At 47.9% G+C, this 12,024-nt stretch overlaps 5 protein-coding genes across 5 annotated transcripts; 3 read left to right on the top strand and 2 right to left on the bottom strand.

Annotated features, from left to right (window-relative positions):
* The first annotated feature begins 195 nt into the window (after positions 1–195).
* Positions 196–1,270, top strand: DEU56DRAFT_403137 (cytochrome c/c1 heme-lyase). The gene is made up of 4 exons (XM_041346050.1): positions 196–676; positions 729–969; positions 1,036–1,160; positions 1,220–1,270. The coding sequence occupies exons 1-2, from the start codon at positions 249–251 to the stop codon at positions 967–969; spliced, it is 669 nt and encodes a 222-aa protein (XP_041207519.1). The 5' UTR covers positions 196–248; the 3' UTR covers positions 1,036–1,160; positions 1,220–1,270.
* A 95-nt stretch (positions 1,271–1,365) lies between these two features.
* Positions 1,366–3,899, top strand: DEU56DRAFT_901926 (uncharacterized protein). The gene is made up of 4 exons (XM_041356575.1): positions 1,366–1,914; positions 1,969–3,214; positions 3,257–3,286; positions 3,342–3,899. Exons 1-4 carry the CDS (start codon positions 1,420–1,422, stop codon positions 3,647–3,649), a joined length of 2,079 nt encoding a protein of 692 aa, XP_041207518.1. The 5' UTR covers positions 1,366–1,419; the 3' UTR covers positions 3,650–3,899.
* A 304-nt stretch (positions 3,900–4,203) lies between these two features.
* DEU56DRAFT_901925 (DNase I-like protein) lies at positions 4,204–8,730 on the bottom strand. The gene is made up of 23 exons (XM_041356574.1): positions 8,491–8,730; positions 8,172–8,344; positions 8,002–8,124; positions 7,876–7,941; positions 7,648–7,822; positions 7,432–7,589; positions 7,151–7,368; positions 6,981–7,097; positions 6,459–6,929; positions 6,338–6,405; positions 6,231–6,284; positions 6,040–6,175; positions 5,854–5,987; positions 5,756–5,804; positions 5,658–5,706; positions 5,576–5,607; positions 5,355–5,517; positions 5,138–5,301; positions 5,042–5,092; positions 4,813–4,989; positions 4,730–4,762; positions 4,586–4,682; positions 4,204–4,526 (listed from the first exon to the last, which is right to left on the bottom strand). The coding sequence occupies exons 1-23, from the start codon at positions 8,664–8,666 to the stop codon at positions 4,423–4,425; spliced, it is 2,988 nt and encodes a 995-aa protein (XP_041207517.1). The 5' UTR covers positions 8,667–8,730; the 3' UTR covers positions 4,204–4,422.
* Positions 8,731–9,075: 345 nt separating this feature from the next.
* On the top strand, positions 9,076–10,013 carry DEU56DRAFT_808535 (uncharacterized protein). Its single transcript, XM_041353437.1, has 4 exons — positions 9,076–9,437; positions 9,492–9,593; positions 9,651–9,745; positions 9,796–10,013. Exons 1-4 carry the CDS (start codon positions 9,227–9,229, stop codon positions 9,817–9,819), a joined length of 432 nt encoding a protein of 143 aa, XP_041207516.1. The 5' UTR covers positions 9,076–9,226; the 3' UTR covers positions 9,820–10,013.
* Positions 10,014–10,779, bottom strand: DEU56DRAFT_888374 (uncharacterized protein; the record flags this gene model as incomplete). Its single annotated transcript, XM_041356241.1, has 3 exons — positions 10,014–10,411; positions 10,464–10,648; positions 10,711–10,779. 3 exons carry the CDS (start codon positions 10,777–10,779, stop codon positions 10,021–10,023), a joined length of 645 nt encoding a protein of 214 aa, XP_041207515.1. The 3' UTR covers positions 10,014–10,020.
* Between the last annotated feature and the right edge of the window lie 1,245 nt (positions 10,780–12,024).

Genomic DNA, 12,024 nt, shown 5'->3' with positions numbered 1-12,024 from the left:
TATAAGGGATGAATACGACTACAGGTACGTCCTGGGCCCGCGGCTCTCTAGCTGATCCCAGGTTCCTAGTAGGCTCCGAAATTAGCCTTGACACGGCCAAGTACTGTTATTCGCCAGTGAAAGTTACATGCTCAAGCGCTCATTCCTTCGCAAGGCCATGCATGTAACTAGCATAAGTCAAGCTGTTTACGCGTCAATTTCATTCGACCAAAGCTTGATGACTCATCAAGGCTATTTTTACTTCCGCCATGGCAGACAAGTGTCCAGTCGACCACGGCAGTCATTCTTCATACCAGCCCTGTCCTGTCGACCACAAATCTCGTACAACATGGTCCTCTATCTTGCCAGGGAGCAGCTCTTCACACCCAGTCAACGCATCTTCGCTCTCGACTGAACGGGAGGTCTCTTCGATACCCCGAACAGACAATGGTAATTGGGTATACCCGTCAGAGGCCCAGTTTTTTGCTGCCATGGTGCGCAAAAATCATAATCCCCATGCTCCAGATATGAAGACTATCATTCCTATTCATAACGCTGTAAATGAACGCGCTTGGTCGGAGCTAATGAAATGGGAATCCGGGAAAGGTGGTGAAAAGTGCGGAGGAGTAAAGCTTGTAAACTTCAAGGGCAGACCTAATGACCTGACCCCAAAAGCTCGACTCATGACCTTGCTCGGGTATGTGATTCAGCCACAGTTCACGCAAAGCACGCTGATTTTCGTTTTGTAGGTACTCTGCTCCCTTCGATCGTCACGACTGGGTGGTCGAACGATGCGGAACCCGAATTAGATATGTGATCGACTTCTATACTGGACGGGGCGGAGGACCGTCATCGTCAAATAATGTCTCTTTCTATCTCGATGTTCGGCCTGCCTTAGACAACTGGGAAGGAGTGAAAATGAGAGCTGAGAACATTTGGCAGGACTGGTTTGGAAGTGTTCACAGTAGCAGCACCCCATCTCAGTCATGAGTATTATCCATAGACGCATACTTGATCCCCTACTTGCATGGTTTTACTAATTGTGAATACATATAGGATTTATACCTATGGTATGTGGAACGGCGGGGTTGATCACGACCATTGTCAGTCATCATATATCGATCCAGCTTCCTCTTGACGAAGTACCAAGCCGAATCTAAATCATGCCCAACTTGTCTTTGGTATGTAGTCTAATCCTATCATGTTGGCGGGGGGATACTTACTAGGATGTTCATCGCAGTGCCCCGAACTTATATAGGGTTGATTTCTGAACACGTGACTAACGCGTCGCGATCGACTTTGTTGACAGTGCGTCGGCGTACAAATAAGGTTCAAACTGGGAGTATAAGTACTGCGTGTTTGTCGCTGCAATAGCCCTCAGTCAGTCCCGCCATTACCGTCATCAGCATATCTTCACGACCCCTCCATTTACTCGCCATTATGATCTCTACTTCTACCATGACCCGCGCCGCGCGCGTTGTTATGCAAGGCTATCTTACAGCCTCGTTTTTCAAAGAAATCGTCATCGACCACACTTTTCAGGTCGTGTCCGAATCAGAGGAGGTCTCCGTCAGCCTTGTTACATTCACCGTCTGCTTCTCGACAGGCGTCCTTCTTCAAGCCTCTGCCAAAGCTGCTCGACAATTCCTCAGCGATGATTTTCAACGCGTCCCCGCTCCCAAGGACTATACCGCTGGGTTCAACGCACCTTTTGCTGGAGGCAACATTTCGGACGCTATCTCAACAACCAAGGCTTTCGGAACACCAGCTCGGCCATCCTCTTCGCGTGCAGTGATTGAATCAACCGAACCCACCTTTGAGGCTCCCACCAAAGGCTTATCGACGGCTGATTCTGACACGACGCTCATAGCCCATGATGAGGAGTTAGCTGTCTCAGACGTCGAGTCGCTTGCTGACGAAAGCACTTTCTACGAGGTAGGAAGCAGCGTGATTTTTCTGACTTCCGTCTACTAATGCTTAGGTCTATAGGACGACTGCCAGGCTACAGCACGCTGCCTCGCAGACGATGAACCGGACCACACCTTGCACGTCGGATACGACCCACAATCTATCGACAATCTAATCAGAAGATTTTCAGCTATTTCTCTCGACGATATACCCGCCCATTTATCAGCGATTTCTCTCGACAATGTATCTCCTCATTTATCATCCACCTCTCTCGACGATGTATCTTCTCATTTATCTACTCTTTCCCTCGACAATGTACCCACGAACTTATCAGTCAATTCTCTCGACAATGTATCCTCCAATTTATCCATTTCTTCTCTCGACGATGTACCGTCTCATTTATCAACTCTTTCCCCGGACGATGTGTCCTATCATTTATCCATTTCTTCTCTCGACGACGTGTCTCCTCTCCTCGACAATGTATCTCCTTCTCTCGACAATGTACCTTCTCAAATTTCTCTCGATAATGTACCCTCCCAACTTTCAACTATTGGACGACATCACACTCTACAAGACCACACTATCGACATCCTACCTGATTCATCTCAGCCTCCGAAGCTTCGGCCAACCATACCTGTAATTCTTCCTCTCGACGGTTCCCCTCAGTCATCGATTTGTCAGCCCCAACGCACTCTAGTACACGACCACTCTATCGACAATCTAATCAGAAAAATAGCAGCTCTTTCCCTTGATGAGGTCCCTTCTCAATTATCGACACTTCGCCCGCATCACGCTCTACACGACCACACTATCGACGCTCTACCCAATAACACAAAAGCTCTTGCCCTCGACGACAACCACGCTATCGACGCTGTACTGCCAACATCAGAAGCTCTTACTCTCGACAACGACCACACTATCGACAACACAGAAGTTCTTGCTCTCGACGACCACCACGCTTTTGACGCTCTACTGCAAAAATCAGAAGCTCTTCCTCTCGACGACAATCACGCTATCGACAACACAGAAGCTCTTACTCTCGACAACAATCACGCTTTCGACGCTCTATTGCAAAGCCCAGACGCTCTCACTACCCTACACGACGACACTATCTACGATTTACTTCAAAAGATGGAAGCGCTTACTCTCGACGAAAACCCCCATTATACTCTCAGTCCTCGACACTTACTCCGCTATGCATCTCACACGACGATAGCCGTTCTTGATCCTCGGAATTTCAACTACGAATCACCATACACGACGATGCTATCAACGCCATACTTCGACATGTGGAACCTCTTATTCTCCACGATAGTCCCTCGCAATCGTCAAAACTTCAACTACTAACACATTATCGACATCCTACTAGCCGCTAAACTCCACGCGACGTCCACGAATGGTGAGTAGCCCACCCATATATTCTCGCCTTCATTACTGATGTTTCGTTGTTAGAGTCCCCTACGACCAAACGTGTCAGACATCGTCGCATCCAACACGTCTTCGGTATCAGAGGTCCCCTACGACCAATCCGATGACGCCTGCTAATGGCCTCCCTCACCGTCCCCTACGACATGGAGTCATTATCCATGAGGTCGAAGGCCCCACATTCTACACACCCAACCTATCGCAAGTCTTCGATGAGTCAAAGGTCCCCTACGACCGAATCTCGACGACTCGCCAAACGACAAAGCGGCCTCCTTCACTGTCTACTGCGACCTGGAAGTCGAAGGCCACCGCCACTGTCTCAAAATCCCGCATATAGTCCGCCTAGTTGACCAACCTTGGTCCCTTCGGATTTCCTTCACTATCCATCAATTACCCATACTACACATTTCTTTTGATTTGTTTTCTCCTTCATTGGTACGATCATGGACTGTACATTTAGTTTATTTACGGACGCATTTCTGCGATTTATGTTTATTTCATTGATATGTTTAATTACCCTTCATTCATTTTCGTTTATTGAGCCTGTACGCATAGTGAATACAATCTTCTTGCATATCCTCTAAAAGCAAGACGCTCTTCAAGTTGAGGCTCAGAACATTTAACCATTACCAAGGCAGTAGCTATTGTATCGCCAGATTGCTCTGCTGCGAGCGGGAGGGGTGATTGCCCTGATTCTTCTAGGAAATGCCGCTCTCCAAGCTTACATTGTATTCTCCCACTCGTAATTTTTAAGCGTGAATATTACATCCGACATGACGAGAAACCTGTTTCACAGTCCACCGTTTCCCTCGTATTCGAACATTCTTGTGCCAACAACACTAGCGTACGCACTGTTTGGTTCTGTAGTTCCTCAAGACGCGCTTGTCGCAGGGCCAAGTGAGACAAGTGGGCTACCAATGTATAGGTTCGGGATGTGATGGGGAAGCTACGTGTGAAATAACGATTCGATATTGGAAGAAACACATGTAACAAAGATAACGTCCTACATATCGTTCAGCCGATCGTCCATAATCGATCATCATTGGAAGAGTCCGCAGTAGTTAAACTGACAACAACAGCACATGACACAAATCGTCGTTCACCCGTAGATCAACCAATAAAATGAAGCAAGAATTTCCGCTTTCCAATGGGAGACACGGGTATGTGAAGCCCCGTTGCGTCGTCACGCAGTAATAATGGCGCAAATACAGCCGCTACAGTCCTCATTCAGTAGATACCCCAATAAACTCTGCATAATGAATAATGGACGCACCCAACCTTTCTGCCATGTCCGCTTGATCCGTTGATGATTGTGATGGCAGTTTTTGCAGGGACATATAATGGAGGAATGCAGTAAGCGAGATCCATACCTAGGAAGAGTTAACAAAAGGCGTGTGCACCATGAGTGGGATCTTACATTAACTGATTCAGGAGGAAATTCGTCCAGTAGCTAGGACATGCATCAATACCACCCAGGATACTCGATTTTTGTTGACCCACCTCGAATGCTTCGTCTCTGCTTGTCATTTGCAGACACCGCGCATGAAGGTATGGGGGGACCACAGGATCTACCAACGAGTCTAACAACTGCACTAGTGTAGAAGTAATAGCAGTCGCAAGTGGACCGTGTTCCTCTCCAGACTTGAGGGATGGAAATTGATCTCCTGTGTCAAGACACTACGAACAATTATTAACGCATGCATAGATGCCGAAGATAACTTGTAAACACCTCTCTAATGTTCATGCATATGCTCTCTTCAGGAGGACCGTTGAATAAATTCTAAGCGGCGTTAGGACATGCCGTCAGAATATTCATGGCACGAACCAGATCAGTGACATGGGTCATCAACCAATTGATCAACTGCATGATCTCCCTCGGGGCGTTCACTGACTGCCGTTCAGATACCCGATCGTTTGGAGACATCACAGTTCGCGCGGGACCGGGAAGTCGTGTAAGTCTGGAAAGCTTGTTTGCGAAGCAAGTATATTCTGTATCCGTCATCTCCAGTCAATTATCTCAAGGTGAATAAGAACGGACGTACGATATTCACCAGCGACCGAGATGAAATGATCTTTTCCGAGAGCAGTGTGCAGTATGAGGGTAAAATCCAACCGGGGCGGTGCGAGATTCAGCCGTGACCCAGACGAGTTGTCGACAAACACTGTGACAGTGGTGGTCAATGATTCACCCGGACGAAGTAGGCCCTGCAAAGAAAGAAGTTTGCAGGTTAGCCCCAGCGTGATGGCACGAGGTGCTTCGCACCGCCACAGGATTAATCTTAAGCCATTGTGGACCTTCAATTCAAGACATCGGTTGGGAATATAAAAGCTAACGTATCGCTTACAAATTGGCTGTTCAGCATCTGCAGCAACAAATCGGTAAACACAGGGGATCTGGAAATCCTAATTAGCAATGGCTGTGCAATTTACTGATTCAACTTGCCTGTCCATCATTCTGAATGGATAGCGTTTGCCGGACTAGACGCCTGTAGCTTTGACCCAAACTTCAGTCAATACCAAACAGGAGGCGCAAGGACCTACTAGACTTTTCCGAAGTCCAATGCCATTGGCTGTAGCTTAATTTTCGGTGTCTTTGAGGATTGTTCCACGCCCCATAACTCCCGGTACAGCTTAGAGGCGGCGATCTCACGTCTCTCCTTGTCAATAGTTGATACCTGACAAACTTTGAGTGGATCAACGTGGCATTGTGAAACAAACAAAACACACATTTAACTCAAAATCAGCTGACACTGGACGATGATCACTCATCGTTATTTGAGGGTGGCTGCGATATGAACGTTGGGTGACTGGAACATTGGGAGCTGACATATGTAAAATGCGGTCCGTCCATGCGGGTTTGCGCCTAGCAGGATGAGACAATGGTTCTAATAGTAAATTAAGTTGCAAACACCACTCACTTTCGGTCATATCCCAGGGAATCTTGCGGCGTATTTGACGCATATCTGTACGAACTGCCACACCCACCGATTCAGTGTAGATCATTATTCGAGAGGAAACTACGCACGGCATATGTGTAATTGCATGCTCCGAAAACCCATTAAATGCTTTCCCGCTTGCGATAGCCATCTTCAACTAAGTATTCAAACAGTCAGCACAATAGTCACTTATGCCAGTCATCGACTGACCTGATCATACTTTAGCAAAAGTGGAATGTTGCCCGTGCCTGGAGAAGGTGATAACAATTCTCTGACGTCCCCGTCAGCAAGATCGATCCTGTAATTCAAATCTTTGACGACAGAATTGGTCATTCGTCTCGTCGAGTGATAATCAACCAACCTCCCTAAAATTCCAAAAGGGTGAGTAAAGTAATCGAGAAGCAAGTTGCAGCGCACCATCCAGAATAATACGTCACTTTCAAATAACCCAGCAACCTTTCTCGGAGTCTCCAGTGCTGTATTCGCATCAGAATCAAGTCCGTCAGTCTGATCAAAGACTAGGCGCTTGGAAAGCTCGTGGAAGTCGAAGTTTCGCCTCTCGACCATTTCGTCAAATGCTGCGAGATGTGCGTTGACGAAAGTGAGCACTATGGGACTCGGCGAGAATTCTTGAGCGAAAGGTGTGTATGACATCCGTATCGCTGTTGCACCTTTATTGCCCTGCAGGATAGATGTTGATAGATACCCCGAAAAGCATGTTCAGGACTGTACCATAATACCCATGATTCCTGCACCAGCGGCGCTAAATCTGATGTCGCCAAAACATGACAGACACGACTTCTTTGCAATTGCGACGATCAACATGCCGACCAGTTGTTTGGAGGCGAGCTGACAAACATTACACATCGTATCGCAATAGATAAATGAGTGAAACGCGATACCTTCTCATAGAGAATGCCTCTCTCACCCAACCCAGCAAATATGGCTTCCACCCATGTATCTTCCTTGACGGTACTGGTGCCATATAAGAGGGCTTCGGTTGAAAGGTCTAGTTCTTGGAAACCTAGTACAAAGAGATCTGGATCAGAGGCCAATGCTTCGTTGTTCAAGCTTTCATGAGCCAATCTGACAGAAGAAGCTCCTAGGCTGCTGGCCACCTCTAAATCAAGGTGTGAGGAGTGTCATCAATGACAAATTGACATGGCGACCAAACGCCACTGACGTTCATCAATCGGGTCTGAAAGCATGTTGAGCGGCGAAATTGATTTCAAAGGTGAGATCCATCCAGATATCTCTGAATTGCGCTTCGTCGGTCTGAGCCAGGGAGAGAGGTCCTGAGACGGCGTCTTTCCATTGATATTGAATGTCCCTGTGCGGATGCTGTTCATGAGTAAAGTTGCCCATTAAAGTATTTCAAGAGTAATATTAGCAAGCATACAGCAGGCGTGCCGACGACCCAGTGGAAGCCTCTTCGATAGCTTTGTTATAGATCCAATGTTCGCGGACAATGTCGATATCGGCCGCGTCGTCTCCTGGAAGCCCTGCACTAGCCGGCGAAAGTCGCGTATGCAACGGTGTATTAATCGTGCGCAAATCTATAGGGGATGAAAGGGCTGGTATTAAGTCAGCTTGTGTATCTAAACTTACGTGATGGGAAGCGGCGTACATTTCAAAGAGCTCTGTTGTGTGTAAAGTGACAGCCAAGAGAAGTCAGCAGCAAATTCATTTCTAGCTACAATTAGTATATGCAATGGTAAGTCGATGTGGGGGACGTAAAAGAAGAACGGCTGACTGAATATGTCCTTCAAACGTCTGCATTCTGCAGTGAAACACTGCAATTTCCGCGTATCTCGTGCGATCAAAGTATGACTTCGTGTTTCGGTAGCCAGCTCATACTTGATAGTCAATGTGAGTTCTGTCGATGCGATGAGAATGCAACTTATTTCGTCCGCATTTACGCACCTGATCTCGACTGATCCAGAGTAGCACCAGTCTCTCCCACAGATGCGCGAAGGTCTAAAGTTGTTCGCCTTGCCTGCGCAACAGAGAACGAAAAACTTCCAGAGATTGGGTACGCAACTTCAATACTCAGGTCCTCGACGGAGCGACCCGGCGTGCGCTTGAGAATTAGAACACTTCTCAGAGTCAGTTAAACGTCAAACGAGTGGAGCTTAACAGGAGTATATGTACGCCAGGAAAAAGACCCTGGCGTATTCCGCTTCTGGCACGAAAGCAACAGATCCTGGGCGAGGACCATTGACACAGAAAGCAGGTTACACACCTGCCTTCTTCGTCTCCCACGTAATCCCCTCTGTGCGACACCACGGCCAGAACGCGCCTGGATCGTTCAGCTGCGGAAGAGCTTGGAAGGTCACCGAGTTCTTGTGCGACCTCGACTTCGAGTGCTGCCTTGAGATCCTCAGATGACCGCAGAAGAGATCGGACTGCGGTTTCCATTATCTGCAGGTAGTCTAGACGACTTCCCAAAGAACTATCCTGTTGCCAAAGAGTTATTGTAAGTACAAAGGTGTGATTAAACTAAGCTTTGTTTCCGCGCTAGCGTGTGGTGCCATTAGTTGCCACGTGCGTCAATGATGTTCCCACGCTTCCCCACATTCTTTCTTTGGAACTGGGGATAGCCAACCTGTCAATGAGCGTCAGATCGTCCGTCAGACGACCATGAAGTCTGTCAAAAGCAACGGGGTTAGTACGAACGACCGCAGCAAAGGTGAAACAAGTAAGGAACAAGTAAATCCACAAAATCACTTGACATGCCCTGGTTGGAACAAAAACTAACAAAAAGGTCGTTGTTCTGATCACGAGTCCTAGAATTATCTCGAATCTTTACCTTTGTAAGTCATAGTCACAAAGTGGCGTGGCAGGCAAAGCACTGCAGCAGGTTATAAAAGCGTACTACTACGCCTTCCATTTTCTTACATCCAATTTTATTTTCCTTCCCAACACACGAACACAACTTTCATCCTCACCACCAGACCTCACTATCACACAGGCCCATCATGACTCGCACAGAGCGCGCTGGCTTCCCTCGTGCTTTATTACGGGATCGCTCTGAGTCCAAGTCTGGCCTTGACAAGTCCGTCCGCAAAAACGGCAGTGGCCAGCACAACTGGGGTAGCATCAATGATGAACGCTACCTTGAGGCCGCCGCACTCGCAGACGAAGAAGAGGAGTTCGAGGGAGACACCACAGACCAGCAACTCAACAACTGTACGTATTGACTCCATCATCAAGCCACACACTCATCACACCACGGTGCTCCAGCCGTTCACAAGAAACCCAAACTTGAAAAGCGGGCCAACTCCTTCACGGAGGAAGAAAGGGAGAGTGCTAGGCAGATCAGGAAGAACGCACTCAAGGCACAAGGTCAGTCACTGTTTGAAGTATAGCACATCCAACGACTAATTGTTACCTTGTCTATAGACATCGATTTGTCTATGATTGCGCGCACTTCTTCTGCTGCGTCTACATCTCCGCCCAGCAGGTCGCCTCCGCTCATTATCACTGGCAATGTGGAGGTACGTCGTTTCCTTGACACGAGACAGGAGACTCAACATCACTGTACCAGACCGCCAGCATAAGGTCGGCATAAAGCGGATGTGAATGTATCTGTTTGCCATTTTACTTCGTTCTTGACGATTTACGTCGGAATCACCGCAAAACAACATACAGAACACACTTGCTCCTGTAATTGTACTCAATTGTATTGTCATCATTAAATCGTATTATGTCAACCTTGGCACACTGCACTCCACGTCGCTCCACGTTACGTATCCAAGCGCCTGAAACCTCTTCATCTGCCGAATATGTCAGAAACGACGTCCGTCATAAATTCTTCATAGCTCAGTCGTTGCCTTGTGTCCTCGAATTCTCTCAGAGTATTAGGGTCCCTCACGGACTCTCTTCCCATCGCTATCAGAACCATGGTCTCCAACCCGAGTTCGACAGCCTCGAGCACATTCAAAGGCTGCCGCCTTAGACACAACGCTACGTAAGAGGGCAACAGCCACTCCTGCACGTCGTGCTTCCGCGCCAGGATGATCTTCTGGATGGGATCAAGCGGTGGGAGGCACTCTAGTTCATGCAACGCTCTCGCACGGATACGCTCCATTCCATAGCGGGTCGCAATCGACAGCAGTCTGACCCAGTCTTCTGCTGTTGAGAAAGGAGATGGCGAGGTGCCCCTGAGAGGTAGTTAGTTGATACGATGTACGGTGAGATGTATGGGAAGCATACCCATCGTATAGGAACTTGAGCAAGCACTCAAATTCGGCAACTGTGACTTCAGGCAAGACGATGGGCCTGTCATCACTTTGTCCTTCAGGCCCGTCTTGCGTCGGAGGGCACACAAACATAGTGCGGAACACATCCGACTCGCGCTGCAAAAAAAAGCGGTGTACACGGAATAACACCCCGTCTACCTATTAAACCACAAAGTTCTTTATCGTAGATTTTCAAAAAGGTATAGACTCGAACCACCTACAAGGAAAACAGATAGCTCATCCTGCAAATAAAACTCGGAGTGTCTCGGTTGAGAGGAAACAGACCGCATCTTTGTAAAGAATGAGGTAATGCTTTTTACAGACTCCACCGGGCTTGCGACCACAGATGACTGGGCGAGGAGTCCAGGAAGTCTTGTGTTCGCCGATGGCGAGCGTGAAGACCGGGAAGCGGGCGAGCTAAACGATAGCTGAGAGCCTGAGAGAGCGCTCATCGGACGCGAGGCAAAGCCTTCCGACGACGGAAGACGATACGGGACTGTCAATACTGGATGAGAAAGTTCCGGAGTACTGTCAAGACTCCTCCAGCTCATGCTGACGTCGGGATGGTTGAATTGAATTAGCAGTAGTCGAGCGACTTGCTTATACCCTCGAGCTGCGGTACACTGCGCACGATGCTATGGCGAGGCATGCTTTATCCGCGTGCTTGGACGATGTCACTGAATGTGCAGCATGCAGCCTCAGTGAGGCATGCTGATATAGAACAAGGTTGACCAATGCATCATTGGAAGGCGTCGCGGCACGCAAGTTCTCAGAAGCAAAAAGTAGCACATACTAGGAAGTCCGATCACAAATTGAATACTACCTGTGTCACGGTTCTGGTGTGAAATAGCCACTAACCCGGTGTTTAGGGCCTCTGACAGTCCTGGCGTTTGATTATGAACATGGATGCTTTGACTCGAAGAAGGATACAAAAGTCAATGTCAAAGTTTCGCTGGAAAAAAAAAAGCACATATTGGTCCAGGTTTGAAGAAGATGAAAGCTAACTCGAAGTCTCACCAAAAATATGTCACATACATATATCAATCATATTTATACCACGAGTTTGAAGATGATCAGTTTTAACGCGGATATGAACGAACTTCTCCGAGTCAATTTCTCGCTGGCACTGGTTCGGAGAGTCGCGGCTTGGGGGCGCGCGGACCTACAAACTTAGCATTAGTCACGTGTTATTTGAAACTCTCCTATTCCCCGAATTCACTCAGTGAAAGTCATTCGGTGAGAAGAACATGAAGCCCGTAAACAGGATCAGCGCATTTCCCTTCACTCATTCACACAGCAATTGCATCACCCTCCCCCCATTCATCGGCTGCCTTAGAACTTCTGCAGGAAGTATTTTTGCTCATCGTCAACGACTCGGATCTGCCAGATTGCCCCACTGAGTATTCGCTCAGTTAGATCAACCATCATCTTAGCCAAATTTTTCAGCCCGACCCTACCCCTCACTCGGGTGTGCTGCTGATGGCGATATGTTGCCAATTTCTCAACGACAGGCATCTGGTCGCGCATTAAGGTTG

Source organism: Suillus clintonianus (genome assembly GCF_016758775.1).
Source record: "Suillus clintonianus strain FC179 chromosome Unknown DEU56scaffold_44, whole genome shotgun sequence".
Classification (NCBI taxonomy): domain Eukaryota; kingdom Fungi; phylum Basidiomycota; class Agaricomycetes; order Boletales; family Suillaceae; genus Suillus; species Suillus clintonianus.
Note: the sequence above shows the minus strand (reverse complement) of the source record. Positions and strands in the feature narration are given on the sequence as shown.

Excerpts from the sequence above, each read along its gene's own strand:
- DEU56DRAFT_808535 (XM_041353437.1), top strand. The coding sequence starts at position 9,227 with ATGACTCGCACAGAGCGCGCTGGCTTCCCTCGTGCTTTATTACGGGAT. Across the intron at positions 9,594-9,650 it reads GAACGCACTCAAGGCACAAG|ACATCGATTTGTCTATGATT; the intron begins GTCAGTCACTGT and ends CCTTGTCTATAG. Across the intron at positions 9,746-9,795 it reads TTATCACTGGCAATGTGGAG|ACCGCCAGCATAAGGTCGGC; the intron begins GTACGTCGTTTC and ends TCACTGTACCAG.
- DEU56DRAFT_901926 (XM_041356575.1), top strand. The coding sequence starts at position 1,420 with ATGATCTCTACTTCTACCATGACCCGCGCCGCGCGCGTTGTTATGCAA. Across the intron at positions 1,915-1,968 it reads ACGAAAGCACTTTCTACGAG|GACGACTGCCAGGCTACAGC; the intron begins GTAGGAAGCAGC and ends TTAGGTCTATAG. Across the intron at positions 3,215-3,256 it reads CACGATAGTCCCTCGCAATC|CCGCTAAACTCCACGCGACG; the intron begins GTCAAAACTTCA and ends ACATCCTACTAG.
- DEU56DRAFT_901925 (XM_041356574.1), bottom strand. The coding sequence starts at position 8,666 with ATGGAAACCGCAGTCCGATCTCTTCTGCGGTCATCTGAGGATCTCAAG. Across the intron at positions 5,302-5,354 it reads CTCGGTCGCTGGTGAATATC|AATATACTTGCTTCGCAAAC; the intron begins GTACGTCCGTTC and ends TGACGGATACAG. Across the intron at positions 4,990-5,041 it reads TATGCATGAACATTAGAGAG|TGTCTTGACACAGGAGATCA; the intron begins GTGTTTACAAGT and ends AATTGTTCGTAG.
- DEU56DRAFT_403137 (XM_041346050.1), top strand. The coding sequence starts at position 249 with ATGGCAGACAAGTGTCCAGTCGACCACGGCAGTCATTCTTCATACCAG. Across the intron at positions 677-728 it reads CGACTCATGACCTTGCTCGG|GTACTCTGCTCCCTTCGATC; the intron begins GTATGTGATTCA and ends TTCGTTTTGTAG.